Source organism: Asterias rubens, chromosome 9 (assembly GCF_902459465.1).
Source record: "Asterias rubens chromosome 9, eAstRub1.3, whole genome shotgun sequence".
Taxonomy (NCBI): Eukaryota; Metazoa; Echinodermata; class Asteroidea; order Forcipulatida; family Asteriidae; genus Asterias; species Asterias rubens.
The window spans coordinates 13,388,214-13,401,525 of NC_047070.1; the positions used below are offsets into that span (position 1 = coordinate 13,388,214).

Below are 13,312 nucleotides of genomic sequence, written 5' to 3' on the forward strand. Positions count from 1 at the left end.
TTAATTTGTTTACCCTTCACTAATGTGTGAAAGGACTGTACGTTGAATGCTTTCCAAGTCCTGACAGGAAAAACTCCAAGTGCATACTACACTTGGGTAGGAGTGCCACTCCCTGCATTCTATCACAGGTATCTAAAGCTAGTCCACTGGAAAGCCCAATGGCAAGAGGTCAGTTTGAAGTAGCAGAAGGTCTAATAAACAATCTAATAAATGTATTAATTAGATATCAATTAAGATATTAACAGAGTATATACTCAGTGCTTCATTTCTTTTTCCCTTATTAATGGTAAAAGTTCATATTATTGCTGCAAGACATTTTGGTGGATGTAGCAAGTTTGTGTGATTTAAAAGCTTTGTAAAATGCATTAATGGTCTTAATATCATAAAGCTAGTTAGGAGAGTAACATCATTCATCAAAAAAACAAAAAAAACAGTGCAATAGTATCAGTTAGTTTAGCGGAAATTAAACGCAAAAACTTCTTTTTTCTTTACTCAGAAAGTTATTTTGACAAGGATTACTTTCATGCTTAAGAGATTTATGAAATTGGGCACAGATTAGATAAACTCACCATGCCCCGCAGTACGTGGCTAATCCTCATCAGATGATCATCAACAACATTGGCAAAATGGTACGTTGGAAAACCATCACTTTTAATCAACACCTGTAGAAGAATTAAAATGAAACTAAACATCAAACAGAGTTTGCGTTTGTCTACAAATGAGAATGCCAATCACAGATACCATGTACCACAAATCATCATTATTAGTAGAAATAGTAAATAACTCGACTTTACTTACCGGGTCACCCTCTATGAGATGAGTGTCATGTTGAGTTCGTCTATTAACAAGATCCTCAAACAAGTCTGTCTCTACATCTAGCTAAATGTGAGAGGAAAGTAATTAATCACTTTTTAAAAGTATTCTTGCATTGCGACTGTTTTAACTGTAATTGAGGCTCAAAACCGCATTACTCATTACAAACGCATTTAAAGACAATGGACACTATTGGTAATTGTCAAAGACCAGTCTTCTCACTTGGTGTATCTCAACATAAACATAAAATAGCAAACCTGTGAAAATTTGAGCCCAATCGGTCATCGAAGTAATGAAAGAAAAAACACCCTTGTCACATGAAGTTGTGTGCGTTTAGATGGTTGATTTCGAGACGTCAAATTCTAAATCTGAGGTCTCGAAATCAAATTAGTGGAAAATTACTTCTTTCTCAAAAACTATGTCACTTCAGAGGGAGCCGTTTCTCACAATGTTTTATACCATCAACCTCTCCCCATTACTCGTTATCAAGTAGAGTTTTATGCTAATAATTATTTTGAGTAGTTCCCAATAGTGTCCACTGCCTTTAAGAGTAATTACACAGTCGCCACAGGAATTAGAAATTTGGTTTTCTGGTTGACTTTTGTGACTTTTTATCTTGTCAAATGTAACATACATGTATAGACATTATAGACATTATAGACATTCAGAAGTTGTAGATTATCATTGCCTAGTGAATATATTTGGTAACAGCACTACATGTAATTGATTGTTTTATTGAGTAATTGGTGACTGATTGATTTTTAGTTGCATTAAACACTAGAATAACTGCCCTTGAATGATTGATTGATCGACTGATTATTGATTGATCGACTGATTATTGATTGATCGACTGATTACTGACTGATTGATTATTGATTATTACATTAATCATTCAATTAAATTAATCGATGGATTTGACTGACCTGAATTAAATCTTATAACACTCGGCTTCCCAGAATGCCGGTGGTCTTGTACCTGATGGGATGTTAGGTGTCTGCACCTGTTGTCGTATCGAGGAACCTGCCTATTTCTCAAGGCTTCTTTACGGAGCAGCTCAAGTCTTTGTTCTGAGCAAAAACAGTGGTAGGCTGCGCCAGACTGAAAATAAAGCAAAGCAGCTTAATTATTATGGCATGTCATGGCCGAGCAGTTAACAGCACCGGATTCAAGCTCTGGTGTTTGATCAGCAGAGTGCTGGTTCAAGTCTCGGTCAAGACACTTGTGTCCTTAAGCAAGACACTTAATCATGATTGCTTCGTAAAGTTGGGGAGGTAGTGCTTTCTGCTCCACCAGCCAGGCTTCTGATGGATGATACCCAAGCCTACATCCCTGTGAACTGTAAAGAGGGTAACCCTGTTTCAGCCTCAAAAGTAGATGGCAACAGCCCCTGGCAAAAAATAGTTAATTGTAGCCCCCTTGAAGTGGCCCTCAGGCCTTGTGTGTCTGGCGACTTGCATAAAACACCCCAAAAACCAAGTGCATTATCAAGCAACTGGTCAGATTATGCTCTTGTTTATTTAATAACTTGTCATCATTTAGCTCCCCCCTACCCCCACTAGTTAAATAAGGAAAATACTTACACATGTACTTGTAGTAATTGGCTTACCTTAACTAATGTCTCAATGTGACTCTTGTATAAATTCAGTCGCTCTGACTTAAGAGAAACACAAAGGAACTAGAGATTAAAAGTGATCATAAAAACGAATTCAGAGGAGTTACAGCTTGCACACAATGCCTAAATCGTATTAATAAATTGATTTGGTACACGTAGGTAGCACTAACCAAGAAATGTCACTATTTCATTAGCTTACAATTATTTATAGATTAATTTATACATTTTACTTCATTGAATACAATTTGCTGCCCTCGCATATAAAAACTTAGTCTCAAGCATGCAAAATGTTTTGAGAGATCCACAAACTTTTATGTTTGTGAACAAACACATGTTTACTGATGGTGTCATGATGTAGAAAATTGTAGTATGGTTCCCTGTCTCGTTTACACTGACCATCATCCGGTGTATATGTATGCAGTGTGTGTATTCTGTGTATATCAGTAGCATGCATTCAATTATCACTTTCTTTGTCGACGAAGCATTTGGGGCAAAATTCAGCATGCGCAAACATAGGTCAAAGGTGGCTGTTTAAGTCGCAGAATTTAAGTCCATGTGGGATTGCATGGTAGAGTTACATAACAGCCAGTCCTGGTAACTTTCCGCGTGGCCGCTTAAAAAAAAGTGTTGTGGTTTTACCTGACCACATGCTACGAGTAGAGTGGGTGGTTTGGGGAGATATTGGGGGTGTTTGGGTAAGGGTCGGGAATGTCTTCACAGTTATCACACCTCTGGTGTACAGTACGTTCGCTCAGATTTTCTCCAAACTTGACAAATAATTTGTGAACAGCCTAGTGAGTTTTTAAAAGCAAAATGAATGTATTGTCATTCTCATGAAAGATTAAAGCCATTAGACACCTTTGGTAACTTTCAAAGACCAGTCTTCTCACTTGGCGTATCCCAACATATGCATAAAATAACAAACCTGTGAAAATTTGAACTCAATTGATTGTAGAAGTTACAAGAGAATAATGGAAGAAAAAACACCCTTGTTGCACAAGTTGTGTGGTTTCAGATACCTTAACAAATATTTTAGTGAGAAATCACTTCTTTCAAAAAAAACTAGTGGTAATTCTCACAATGTTTTATACTATCAACAGCTCTCTATTGCTCATTGTAGGTTTTTATGATAACAATTATTTTGAGTAACTACCAATTGTGTCCCATGCCTTTAAGTACAGCATACAGAAATAAAGGTGACTGCTCTATATTCCGACATCCCTATGTTCCGACGCCCCTATGTTCCGACACCCCATGTTCCGACACCCCTATGTTCCGACACCCCATGTTCCGACACCCCTATGTTCCGACACCCTTATATTCCAACGAACCAAACACCCCTGGCCTATGTTCCGACACCCCTATGTTCCGACACCCCATGTTCCGACACCCCTATGTTCCGACACCCTTATATTCCAACGACCCAAACACCCCTATGTTCCGACACCCCTATGTTCCAACAACCTGCACCAATATTATTGTGTTAGCCACTTTTTAAGAAACTACACCTGACTGCAATTTAGTCCATAAACGTACCGGTAACTAGGCTATGTAGTCCCCCAGATGAGTGTAATTTGTATGAAAAGTGTTATTCTGCTATTAAAAAATAGCATCTTTGCTTTAGTTAGAAGAGGACTGAGTAATGGAGGGGGTGGTATGACTTCATTTGTTATTATTATTAATACTATTATTATTATTTTATTATTTTTATTTAGTTATTTTTAATTATTTATTTATTTATTTATTTATTTATTATAATTTTTTTTTTTTTTGGGGGGGGGGGGGGCGAAATGTAGGAAATTACACATTGGCGCAATAAATTGAAGGCTCATGAAATGTTATCAACACGGACACGCATCTAACAACAGCAAAGTGCCGAGTTTTTCATTGCCAGCTAACTCAAGCTATAGGCCTAACATGTTTCTAACCACAACAAGCAACAAAATCATGTGTGATTCGATTATCTTAATTTGATTCCATCACTTTTAAAATCAGTACAAATTCAACTTATGACATTCAAATCCATTCCGGGCCAAAATTCGCCGGGAAACCTGTAATACAAGATGTGTTTTTGTTATTGATCAACAGAGGTGCGAAAAAAACTTGTCCGAACATAGGGGTGCCAGAACATAGGGGTGTCGGAATATAGGGGTGTCGGAACATAGGGGTGTCGGAATATAGGTTCAGTTGTCGGAACATAGGGGTGTCGGAATATAGGGGTGTCGGAATATAGGGGTGTCGGAACATAGGGGTGTCGGAATATAGGCCGAGTTGTCGAAACATAGGCGTGTCAGAACATAGGGGTGTCGGAATATAGGTGTGTAACCGAAATAAATACTGTACCTGTTTGTATGGCCCAAAATCTCCACCCTGGGACCTGTAAGAAATCAAATAAAACAATCAAACATGAAGCCCGAATTCTAAGATGAAAAAGCTATGACTTGCCAGTGACCATGAACAAGTATCTCAAGGGTCCTGCTGATCAATCCAATGGACATTCATCCAATACCTAGGTGTGTATGCTAAAGACCCGAGTCACACTGCAGCAATAACGAAAACGATAACGATAACGACGCAAAGAGAACGCATTCTATTGGTTGAATTGCTTCACACAGAATACGCCCACGCTTATCCAACCAATCTCAAAGCACTTAGGACAAAACAAAAATACCCCAAAAAACCATGAGGAACCAATTCTTTTTCATTAGAACATGAAAACATCAAAACCAATAATAATGTAACAATAATGTTGACCCCTATCCGAGTTGCGTGTACATCATCTTGTATGTTAAATTTTTAAATTTGTTTCTTGGCGAGTTGGATGGCAATTAGGCTTGAGCCATGAACTGCAGTTGCAATGAAAGCATGCACAGCTCAGCATCAAGAATGGATATTATAACAATAAATATATCTTAATTTTGTTTGCATCAAAATTAATCAGACACAATAAGATTGATACCTATTTTTAAGTGTATTGAGAGTAACGATGGATTTAGCCAATTGAGACTTTCTTTACACACCTTCATCTGCGCAACCACTCCTGCCATTGAAGCATAGTCTGTAAATGTTCTTCAGCTCCAGGGACAAGTTGTGTCTGCATAAAAAGTGTAACAAATTTCATCATCAGTTGTAACTACAAGTCAATCGAAAAAGAATCTTACAAAATGTGTACAAAAACAAATAGTACATATTATATATTGTGGGTTCAGTGTGAGACCTTTGTATGGCAGTTTCTTGGTCTACATCTTGGTCAAGATCTGCAGCTGGATCAATCCTGGGCTTACAAACGCTTTTTATAGACCAACTCGTCCGATCCAAGGCAATGTGTTCTTTTAATAATCGTTTTTTATATAGTGCTTTGAACACCCGAAGGGCGTCTCAAAGTGATTCCAGCATTATGAACCCTGGTCATTATCAGCTGTGCTTTTTTACCAAGTCGGTTTTTATAGAGTATCTTTGCAGTAACTACCAAAGGTATACCTCTCATCACCAGCACTTATCTTTATTGAAGTATCCTCAATGAATGCAATATTTTTATTCTGACAAAGTGAAATACTGGTCTGTTTGTTTTTGGTGCAAATTTATCTTTGATGTCCTAACATGGTTGGGTTCAAGGTAGCCACCGGCCAATATGGGCTTCATATTGAAGTCAAGATGAATGTTATACACTCATTTTATCGTGTAAAGAGTTATTTTGTAGTATCATTTACTTGTGTTATTCAGAGCTCAAAATATTCAGGGGACCACTGGACAAAGTCCCAAAAATGTTATCCCTTGCCCACTAGCTCCACTGCAGAACATCTACAATCTAGGTTTTATTTCAAAACGCATACCTTGGAAGATTTATAAATGTACTGAGGTTTAGCTTAGATTAAATTTTTTGTTCATCAGGTGAGGAAAACATGAGAAGTGGTTTTTTCAGTCTTTAAAGCCTTTTGTTCATCAGGTGAGAAAAACATGAGAAGTGATTTTTTCAGTCTTTAAAGCCATTGGACCCTTTCGGTACAGACAAAAAAATAAAAGTTCACAGATTTACAAATAACTTACAGGGCTTACAGAAGGTAGTGGTGAAAGACTTCTCTTGAAATATTATTCCATGAAATGCTTTACTTTTCGAGAAAACAGTAAAACAATATCAATTCTCGATATCAAGAATTACGGATTTATTTTAAACACATGTCATGACACAGCGAAACATGCGGATACAAGGGTGGGTTTTGCCCGTTATTTTCTCCCGACTCTGATGACCGATTGAGCCTAAATTTCCACAGGTTTGTTATTTCATATAGAAGTTGTGCTACACGAAGTGTGGGCCTTGGAAAATACTGTTTACCGAAAGGGTCCAATGGCTTTAAAAAGCAAGAGCCTAAAAATACAATTAGTCAATTGCCACATTCACAGATATATGTAGTGTGTCTAAGTGGAATGAGAGAAATAGAAAGACCACGAGTTTGTGACATCGTGAATCATGGGGCAAGACAAAATAAGTATTTGACTTCACAAATAAACTTGATTAAAATCATAAATGATAATCTCCACTCTTTATTGGTTCTTGTCATTATTTTGAATGTTTTTTGAATGCCCTGAAGTGGGTTAGAGCTCCCATGGAATATAAATGGTTCAGTAGAATGAACTCTCCATTGTAATGTACATGTGCCCCGATGTACACCATCCAAATTGTTCAAGCATTTTTTTAAATATCAATCACTTTTTCTCATCTTGGTCATGTCAGTGGCTAACTTGAGAACAAAAAATGATGAAAAATGTTTGGGTTCTTGGGAAATTGATAAATAAACAACCTGGTTCTCGATGCAGCATTCCTGTGATGTGGTCGACAAACATGATAGTGTGTGGGTACAGAGTGTTATAAAATATTGACTGCTTTTTCTCGTGCTATGGTTGGAAATGTTTGAGTGGAATGTCTCAAACAAACAATGAGCACTTTGTGACGCCCCTAGATTAAGCGCTATATTAAAACTATTTATTATTATTGTAATAATGTGAGTCCCCAAGTGTGTCATTTCCCCTCAGCTTTGCTGCAGGAATATAGAACCCAGCAGGATCATTACATCAGGAGTCACAGTTATAACCATAGCACTTGAAGCACTCAGTATTATGTATCAGTAAACTACGTGTTATGTATGGTTGGGAAGGGTCAATTGTGGGATATTGTACCTTCCAAGTTCTAGAGACCATGCTTGAAGATGAGCCTAGGTTCAATTTGTACACATAACATAATGTGGTAAACTAATGCATCTTATAGGAGAACACTACACCCTTCACTTTCATTTTTAACTTCCTACGTTATATCAGTTCTGAAATAATAACAAGCGCCCTCTAGTGTTCATGCACAAAGCGGATAATGTCAGGCCTAGTAACATCTATCACATCCTTGATTTACTTGTTGCAAAGAGTTATTTGGGCAAGGAAAGTCAGTCTAAGCCTTGTGTTCTTTGGGGCTGCTTTGCAACTCAATTTATCAGCTATTAATAAATACCTTGGACGGTTTCAAGTCTCTGATTGGTCAAAACCCTGTAACATGGGGGCGTACGCGCTGAAAATGTATCAATTTTGAGGGAACGGGTTTGCGCGTATTATCTCATTTGTCTATATATGGTCTTGTTTACAGCGACATGCTACATGGACGCTGAGCGCATGCGTCCGTTTTAACGCACAAAGAACAGCTATCAGCCATTTTATTTGTCTATTTTGACCCCCGTGAGGCGCTGAAAAGACCATTACTTAAAAGAGTCAGTGGTCTCAAAGTATCAGTATGTTATTGACAGGAACCATCAAAAGCTAAAATATGGCCCCTGAACATGTCTGGAAGCGCCAGCCACCAACGAGCTCCTGCACAGAGAGGATGATGCCAGGTCTGATAGCTTCTTGCATAATACAGTAATATACATGTACAGCATTTATTGTGGACAAGAGTTAATTTGGGCAAAAAGTCCATATGTTGGCTTGTTAGGCTTAAACTGTCTGTTACTAGCAATGGAAGAGCAGTCTGGTAACTGGAATCATCTGCTAACACTTCCTGTAGTATCTTGGACAACACTCTGTACAGATGCATTTAACCGTTGCACAACCTCAGCCTTTCCTAGAACTGACATCATTTCTGCCACACTTGCTCCTCGCTGTTAAAAAAAACAACAACAAATGATCATATTAAAAAAATGGAAACCAAGTACTTAACAGATTTGACTACGCTTGAATTATGAGACCTACTCCTTTTACTTAGCACCATGTCATGGTTTAAGCCTGGTGCATACTTCCTGTGAATGCGAAAAACGGGCTTTACAAGGTGTTGTGGCACAATACTTGCCAATCAAATAAGGAACACAGTGGCGAATCCCTTCTCTTTTTGATAAGTGCACAGGGTTCTTTTGGGAGCAATACACAACGTACAAGGCTATCATTGTCAAGTGTCTTGCTTGAAGACACATGTGCCACAACAGGGATTTTAACTCACACTTTGCTGATCAGAAACACCAGAGTTTGAATCCCATGCTCCTTACCACTCTGCCATGGCACACCAAAACAACGTAGACCTTTCAACAACTTGCCCAAATGGCAACCACCATCCATTACAAGTCCAATGTCATCTCTAACCAGATTAACAGTCCAAAAACCATTCACCTTTCCACCCTATAACCATAGAGCAATCCCAATTTCCTTTCCCCAAGGCATGCAAGGGCACCCCAACCCAAGTTACAATCAAAGTCACTTCAAAACTGGAATTATTGTCTGGAAACAAAAACCCAGAGGGATCGATGGATGTATGGATAGAAGCAATAGTTAGTTACAGTACCCTTCAGCCTATATAGGTATGAGGGGTAAAACTGCAAATAGCATCATTTTGCAATTACAATAATTCCACTGAATAGAGGAAAGTTTGGATTACCTTAAGATTACTGAGTGCAAGCCGTAGCACCTTCATGTAGACAGCATAAGGCACTCCTTGGAGCCTGTCACTAGATCTTCTCAATTGAGCTGATAACTCCTTTACATCTTCATAAACACTCTCTGGTAGGCCTTCAATCTCCTGGCATGCCTCACTCAAAATAATCTCTGTCAAAAAAAGGTGAACAAATTCATCTGTTAATTATTTGATCAAGTTAATTAAGTTAGTTTTAAGCCAATAAGCCTTTGCCTTGTCAAGAGAGTCTAAATAGTTGAAATTGAATATTATTTTTTGTATAATCCGCACTGAATGTTTACTCTAAGCACTGCATTCAGTGCTTTACCCCTGCATGTGAAAATATAAATCCAAAGGCTATTTTATTTGGGTTGGATTTGAGTCCACATCCCACTGATTCTAGTAACAGATATCTTGAATGCTAGACCACAGTGAGTTCAGTCATGAGAGGTGTGTTTGAATCAATGTAAAACTTGCTATCAGGGAAGGGAGAAGTAGCAGGCATGATACTTCGTGGAGGCAACAAAGGCGATTACTTCAATTCGCCTTGCCATTGCCTTGGTGCCCCCTATAAAATGTATTAATCAGTAGAAATTAAGTTGCCTCAAGGAGATGCCCTTTGATAGGTAAATTCTGCCCTGCCCTTACATGATTGCACTTAACCAGGCCAATGTTCATGTAGCCTAACGTTTGTCCAAACCTTTACTGCTGTTTTTTTGTGACTGAGAGTCTGTAAAAGTGTTTCCATCATGAAATAAATGACTGTTACTTCAATGCATTGATGATTTATATACCTGCATTCTCTGAAACAGCGATAAAGTCTTCCCTTCGTCCATCTGGTCTCAGCCAAAGATAACTGTAGTCTGGTTGACATAGATCGTTTATCCTGCTTATATGGTTCTAAAAGAATCAGGAAAAAACCACACACAGTTTCAACTACTATTTATATTAGTGTATATATCTGTATATTGAACAACTCTCAACAGCATGAACAAACTGATGATTGAAAATAAACTGATTTTTGGGGTTGAACAAAGAATTGACTAGAGTGGGATTCGAACCAACGTCCTCCGGATTAACGTGCCGGCGCTCTACCAACTGAGCTATCTAGCCCTATTGGCGGTGTCCCTATTTTGTCAATATCTTTGTTGGGGTGTGCCAGTCAGAAGCCATACAACCGTTAACTGCCATGTAGCCAGGGATCACACCCAAATTACGATACAACCTGGGAAGCGGCAGCGAGGGGATCACCTTAAGGGGATGCGACTTTTTGTTTCAGATATCAATATAAACCACAAGGGAAACTGACTGGGTAAATTTTGAAATGATTTTTGGGGTCGAACAAAGAATTGACTAGAGTGGGATTCGAACCAACGACCTCCGGATTAACGTGCCGGCGCTCTACCAACTGAGCTATCTAGCTCAGTATACTCAGTTCTTTCCCCGAGTCCTGTAACAAAAAAATATCACAGGCATGTTACTCAGGTGGGATTCGAACCCACGACCCTTGCAACTCTAGAGCAGTGTCTTACCAACTAGACTACCGAGGTTGCCCGGCAGCTAGAGGCAGTTTGAATCCTAAATTTACCCAGTCAGTTTCCCTTGTGGTTTATATTGAAAATAAACTGATCAGTTATAAGACTTATTGAAATATTCAACTACTAGGGCCCAATTTTATAAGCAGAAAATACTGCTTTGCTAAGCAATACTTGAATGGGGCACAAGTAACAACAATGCAAACTTCAAGTAAAATTGGCTGGTAACCTGTTTCTGTTAAGCAAATTTTGTCTGTATAAATATTTGTTTTTTTTACCCATACACCGATGTGTGTTAGCACTGTATACTCAGTACTTTCCAGAGTCCTGTGAAAAATATCACAGGCATGTTACTCGGGTGGGATTCGAACCCACGACCCTTGCAACTCTATAGCAGTGTCTTACCAACTAGACTACTGAGGTTGCCCGGCAGCTAGAGGCAGTTCAACAAAAAAAAAAAAAAAAAAAAAAGTATTCTTTAACCCCGATGCAAATTTAACATTTATATCGTTGCGGTACCCGCTGCCAAAACATAGGATTCGAACTGCCTCTAGCATTTTTGTCTGTGCTTAGCAAGTTGTTGTGCTTACAGGCTTTATGAAATTAGGCCCAGGTCAAGCATGGATCACCATATTGACAAGGTTGGAATGAACAACTGCTTAGCCATATGCTTAGCGTACCTTCCTTGCTTCAAGAACCTTCAGGAGATATTCATCTTTAAGTTCCATCGTCTCTCCCCTACTTCCATCTTCTTTTCTGGATGGAAAAGTAAAACGCTTCTTTTTTAAACCATCAAGTGTTTAATAAAATCGTTAGGATTATTCACAATTGACATGAATGCGAGATCTTGTCCCATTTTTTGTAACTATTATAAGTCATTGCAGTCCATCAGTGAAAACAATAAGTCTGATGGTTAAACAAAAACAGTTAATTTCTTAAATAAAGAACAAGATGCGGCTATATCCCAGCAAACAAACAAAATGGGCTGGTAACAATAATATTAATTTTTGGTTTTACCCATATACACCGATGTGTGTAGCACTGTATACTCAGTACTTTCCCCGAGTCCTGTGAAAAAAATCACAGGCATTTTACTCGGGTGGGATTCTAACCCACGACCCTTGCAATTGTTGGTAACAATAAGTTAAATGAGCACGATGACAAACTAGGAGATACATGTACTACAAGTACATCAAACAATGGACTCAAGGAAATGCAAATACATGTGCATCACAAGCTAGAAACCAGTTCAACTGAAGTAGAAAGTTATTTCACAGAATATGGAAACACTAACTTTAAAATGACTGCTGCAACCTCTAATTACCCATACACCATTTTGAATATAATTCGCTAATCTCCATTGAAAACAAAGCAAATGCATAGAAGAAGAAAGCAAGAACAAAAGCACATTGCTGAGAGTATTTTCCAGTTTGGTGACATGCAACAAAATGTTCATCACCTACTCTGTTTTTAGCTTGGCGAGTTTTTCTCGTAACTCTGAAATAAGTCTGCATCTCCCCTTCTGATTGGTCAGGAGATGTATCATGTGACTCCTGTTTACATCTGGTAGTAAGTCCATATTCAAGACTGCTGAATGGGTAGACACTTGACTTAAAGAAAACTTGAAAACAAATAAATAAAAAGTTAACATTTTATCAAATATCAAAACATTTATTTGCACAAATATGTCACATTTTTCAGTTTTGTTTGTCGGGTAACCAGAGTCCACATTGATATGCAAGATCTACATGTATAATGGACAATTTCTAACAAAGGGACCATAATGTATATTAATTATCCTTCCAGTCTCAGTTTGATTTGACATTAAGACTGTATTCAAATTTGGTGGCTGTGGCTGTTACTAAGGTTGGTGCCAATGGCAGCCTATATACTTCAACGCATGGTGAAGGGGTGACCAAGCCACAGCCATAGCTGCAAGTTGGAAATGGCTCAGGTCATGTCAGAACTGGGGGCTACAGCTACAGCTTTGGCTACGGCTGTTACTAAGGTTGGTGCCAATGACAGCCTATATACTTCAACGCATGGTGAAGGGGTGACCAAGCCACAGCAATAGCTGCAAGTTGGAGATGGCTCAGGTCATGTCAGAACTGGGGGCTACAGCTACAGCTTTGGCTAAGGCTGTTACTAAGGTTGGTGCCAATGACAGCCTATATACTTCAACGCATGGTGAAGGGGTGACCAAGCCACAGCAATAGCTGCAAGTTGGAGATGGCTTAGGTCATGTCAGAACTGGGGGCTACAGCTACAGCTTTGGCTACGGCTGTTACTAAGGTTGGTGCCAATGACAGCCTATATACTTCAACGCATGGTGAAGGGGTGACCAAGCCACAGCCATAGCTGCAAGTTGGAGATGGCTTAGGTCATGTCAGAACTGGGGGCTACAGCTACAGCTACGGCTTCGGTTGGATGGCC

General features: G+C 38.8%; 1 protein-coding gene and 2 long non-coding RNA genes across 3 annotated transcripts in view; all 3 read right to left on the reverse strand.

Annotated features, from left to right (window-relative positions):
- Positions 1 to 347: 347 nt before the first annotated feature.
- On the reverse strand, positions 348 to 1,057 carry LOC117295139. The gene is made up of 2 exons (XR_004519643.1): positions 799 to 1,057; positions 348 to 662 (listed from the first exon to the last, which is right to left on the reverse strand). It is a non-coding gene; the product is annotated as an uncharacterized LOC117295139 (long non-coding RNA).
- A 690-nt stretch (positions 1,058 to 1,747) lies between these two features.
- LOC117295071 lies at positions 1,748 to 5,664 on the reverse strand. The gene is made up of 4 exons (XR_004519624.1): positions 5,446 to 5,664; positions 4,769 to 4,802; positions 2,420 to 2,467; positions 1,748 to 1,911 (listed from the first exon to the last, which is right to left on the reverse strand). It is a non-coding gene; the product is annotated as an uncharacterized LOC117295071 (long non-coding RNA).
- Positions 5,665 to 6,728: 1,064 nt separating this feature from the next.
- Positions 6,729 to 13,312, reverse strand: part of LOC117294546 (probable glutamate--tRNA ligase, mitochondrial) — a 28,560-nt gene continuing 21,976 nt past the window's right edge. Inside the window, exons 12-16 of the mRNA XM_033777004.1 lie at positions 12,343 to 12,500; positions 11,560 to 11,635; positions 10,139 to 10,244; positions 9,330 to 9,496; positions 6,729 to 8,562 (exon numbers count right to left, since the gene is read on the reverse strand). Coding sequence (XP_033632895.1) covers positions 8,446 to 8,562; positions 9,330 to 9,496; positions 10,139 to 10,244; positions 11,560 to 11,635; positions 12,343 to 12,500 — 624 coding nt within the window. The 3' untranslated portion in view covers positions 6,729 to 8,445. The remainder of the gene's footprint in view (positions 8,563 to 9,329; positions 9,497 to 10,138; positions 10,245 to 11,559; positions 11,636 to 12,342; positions 12,501 to 13,312) is intronic.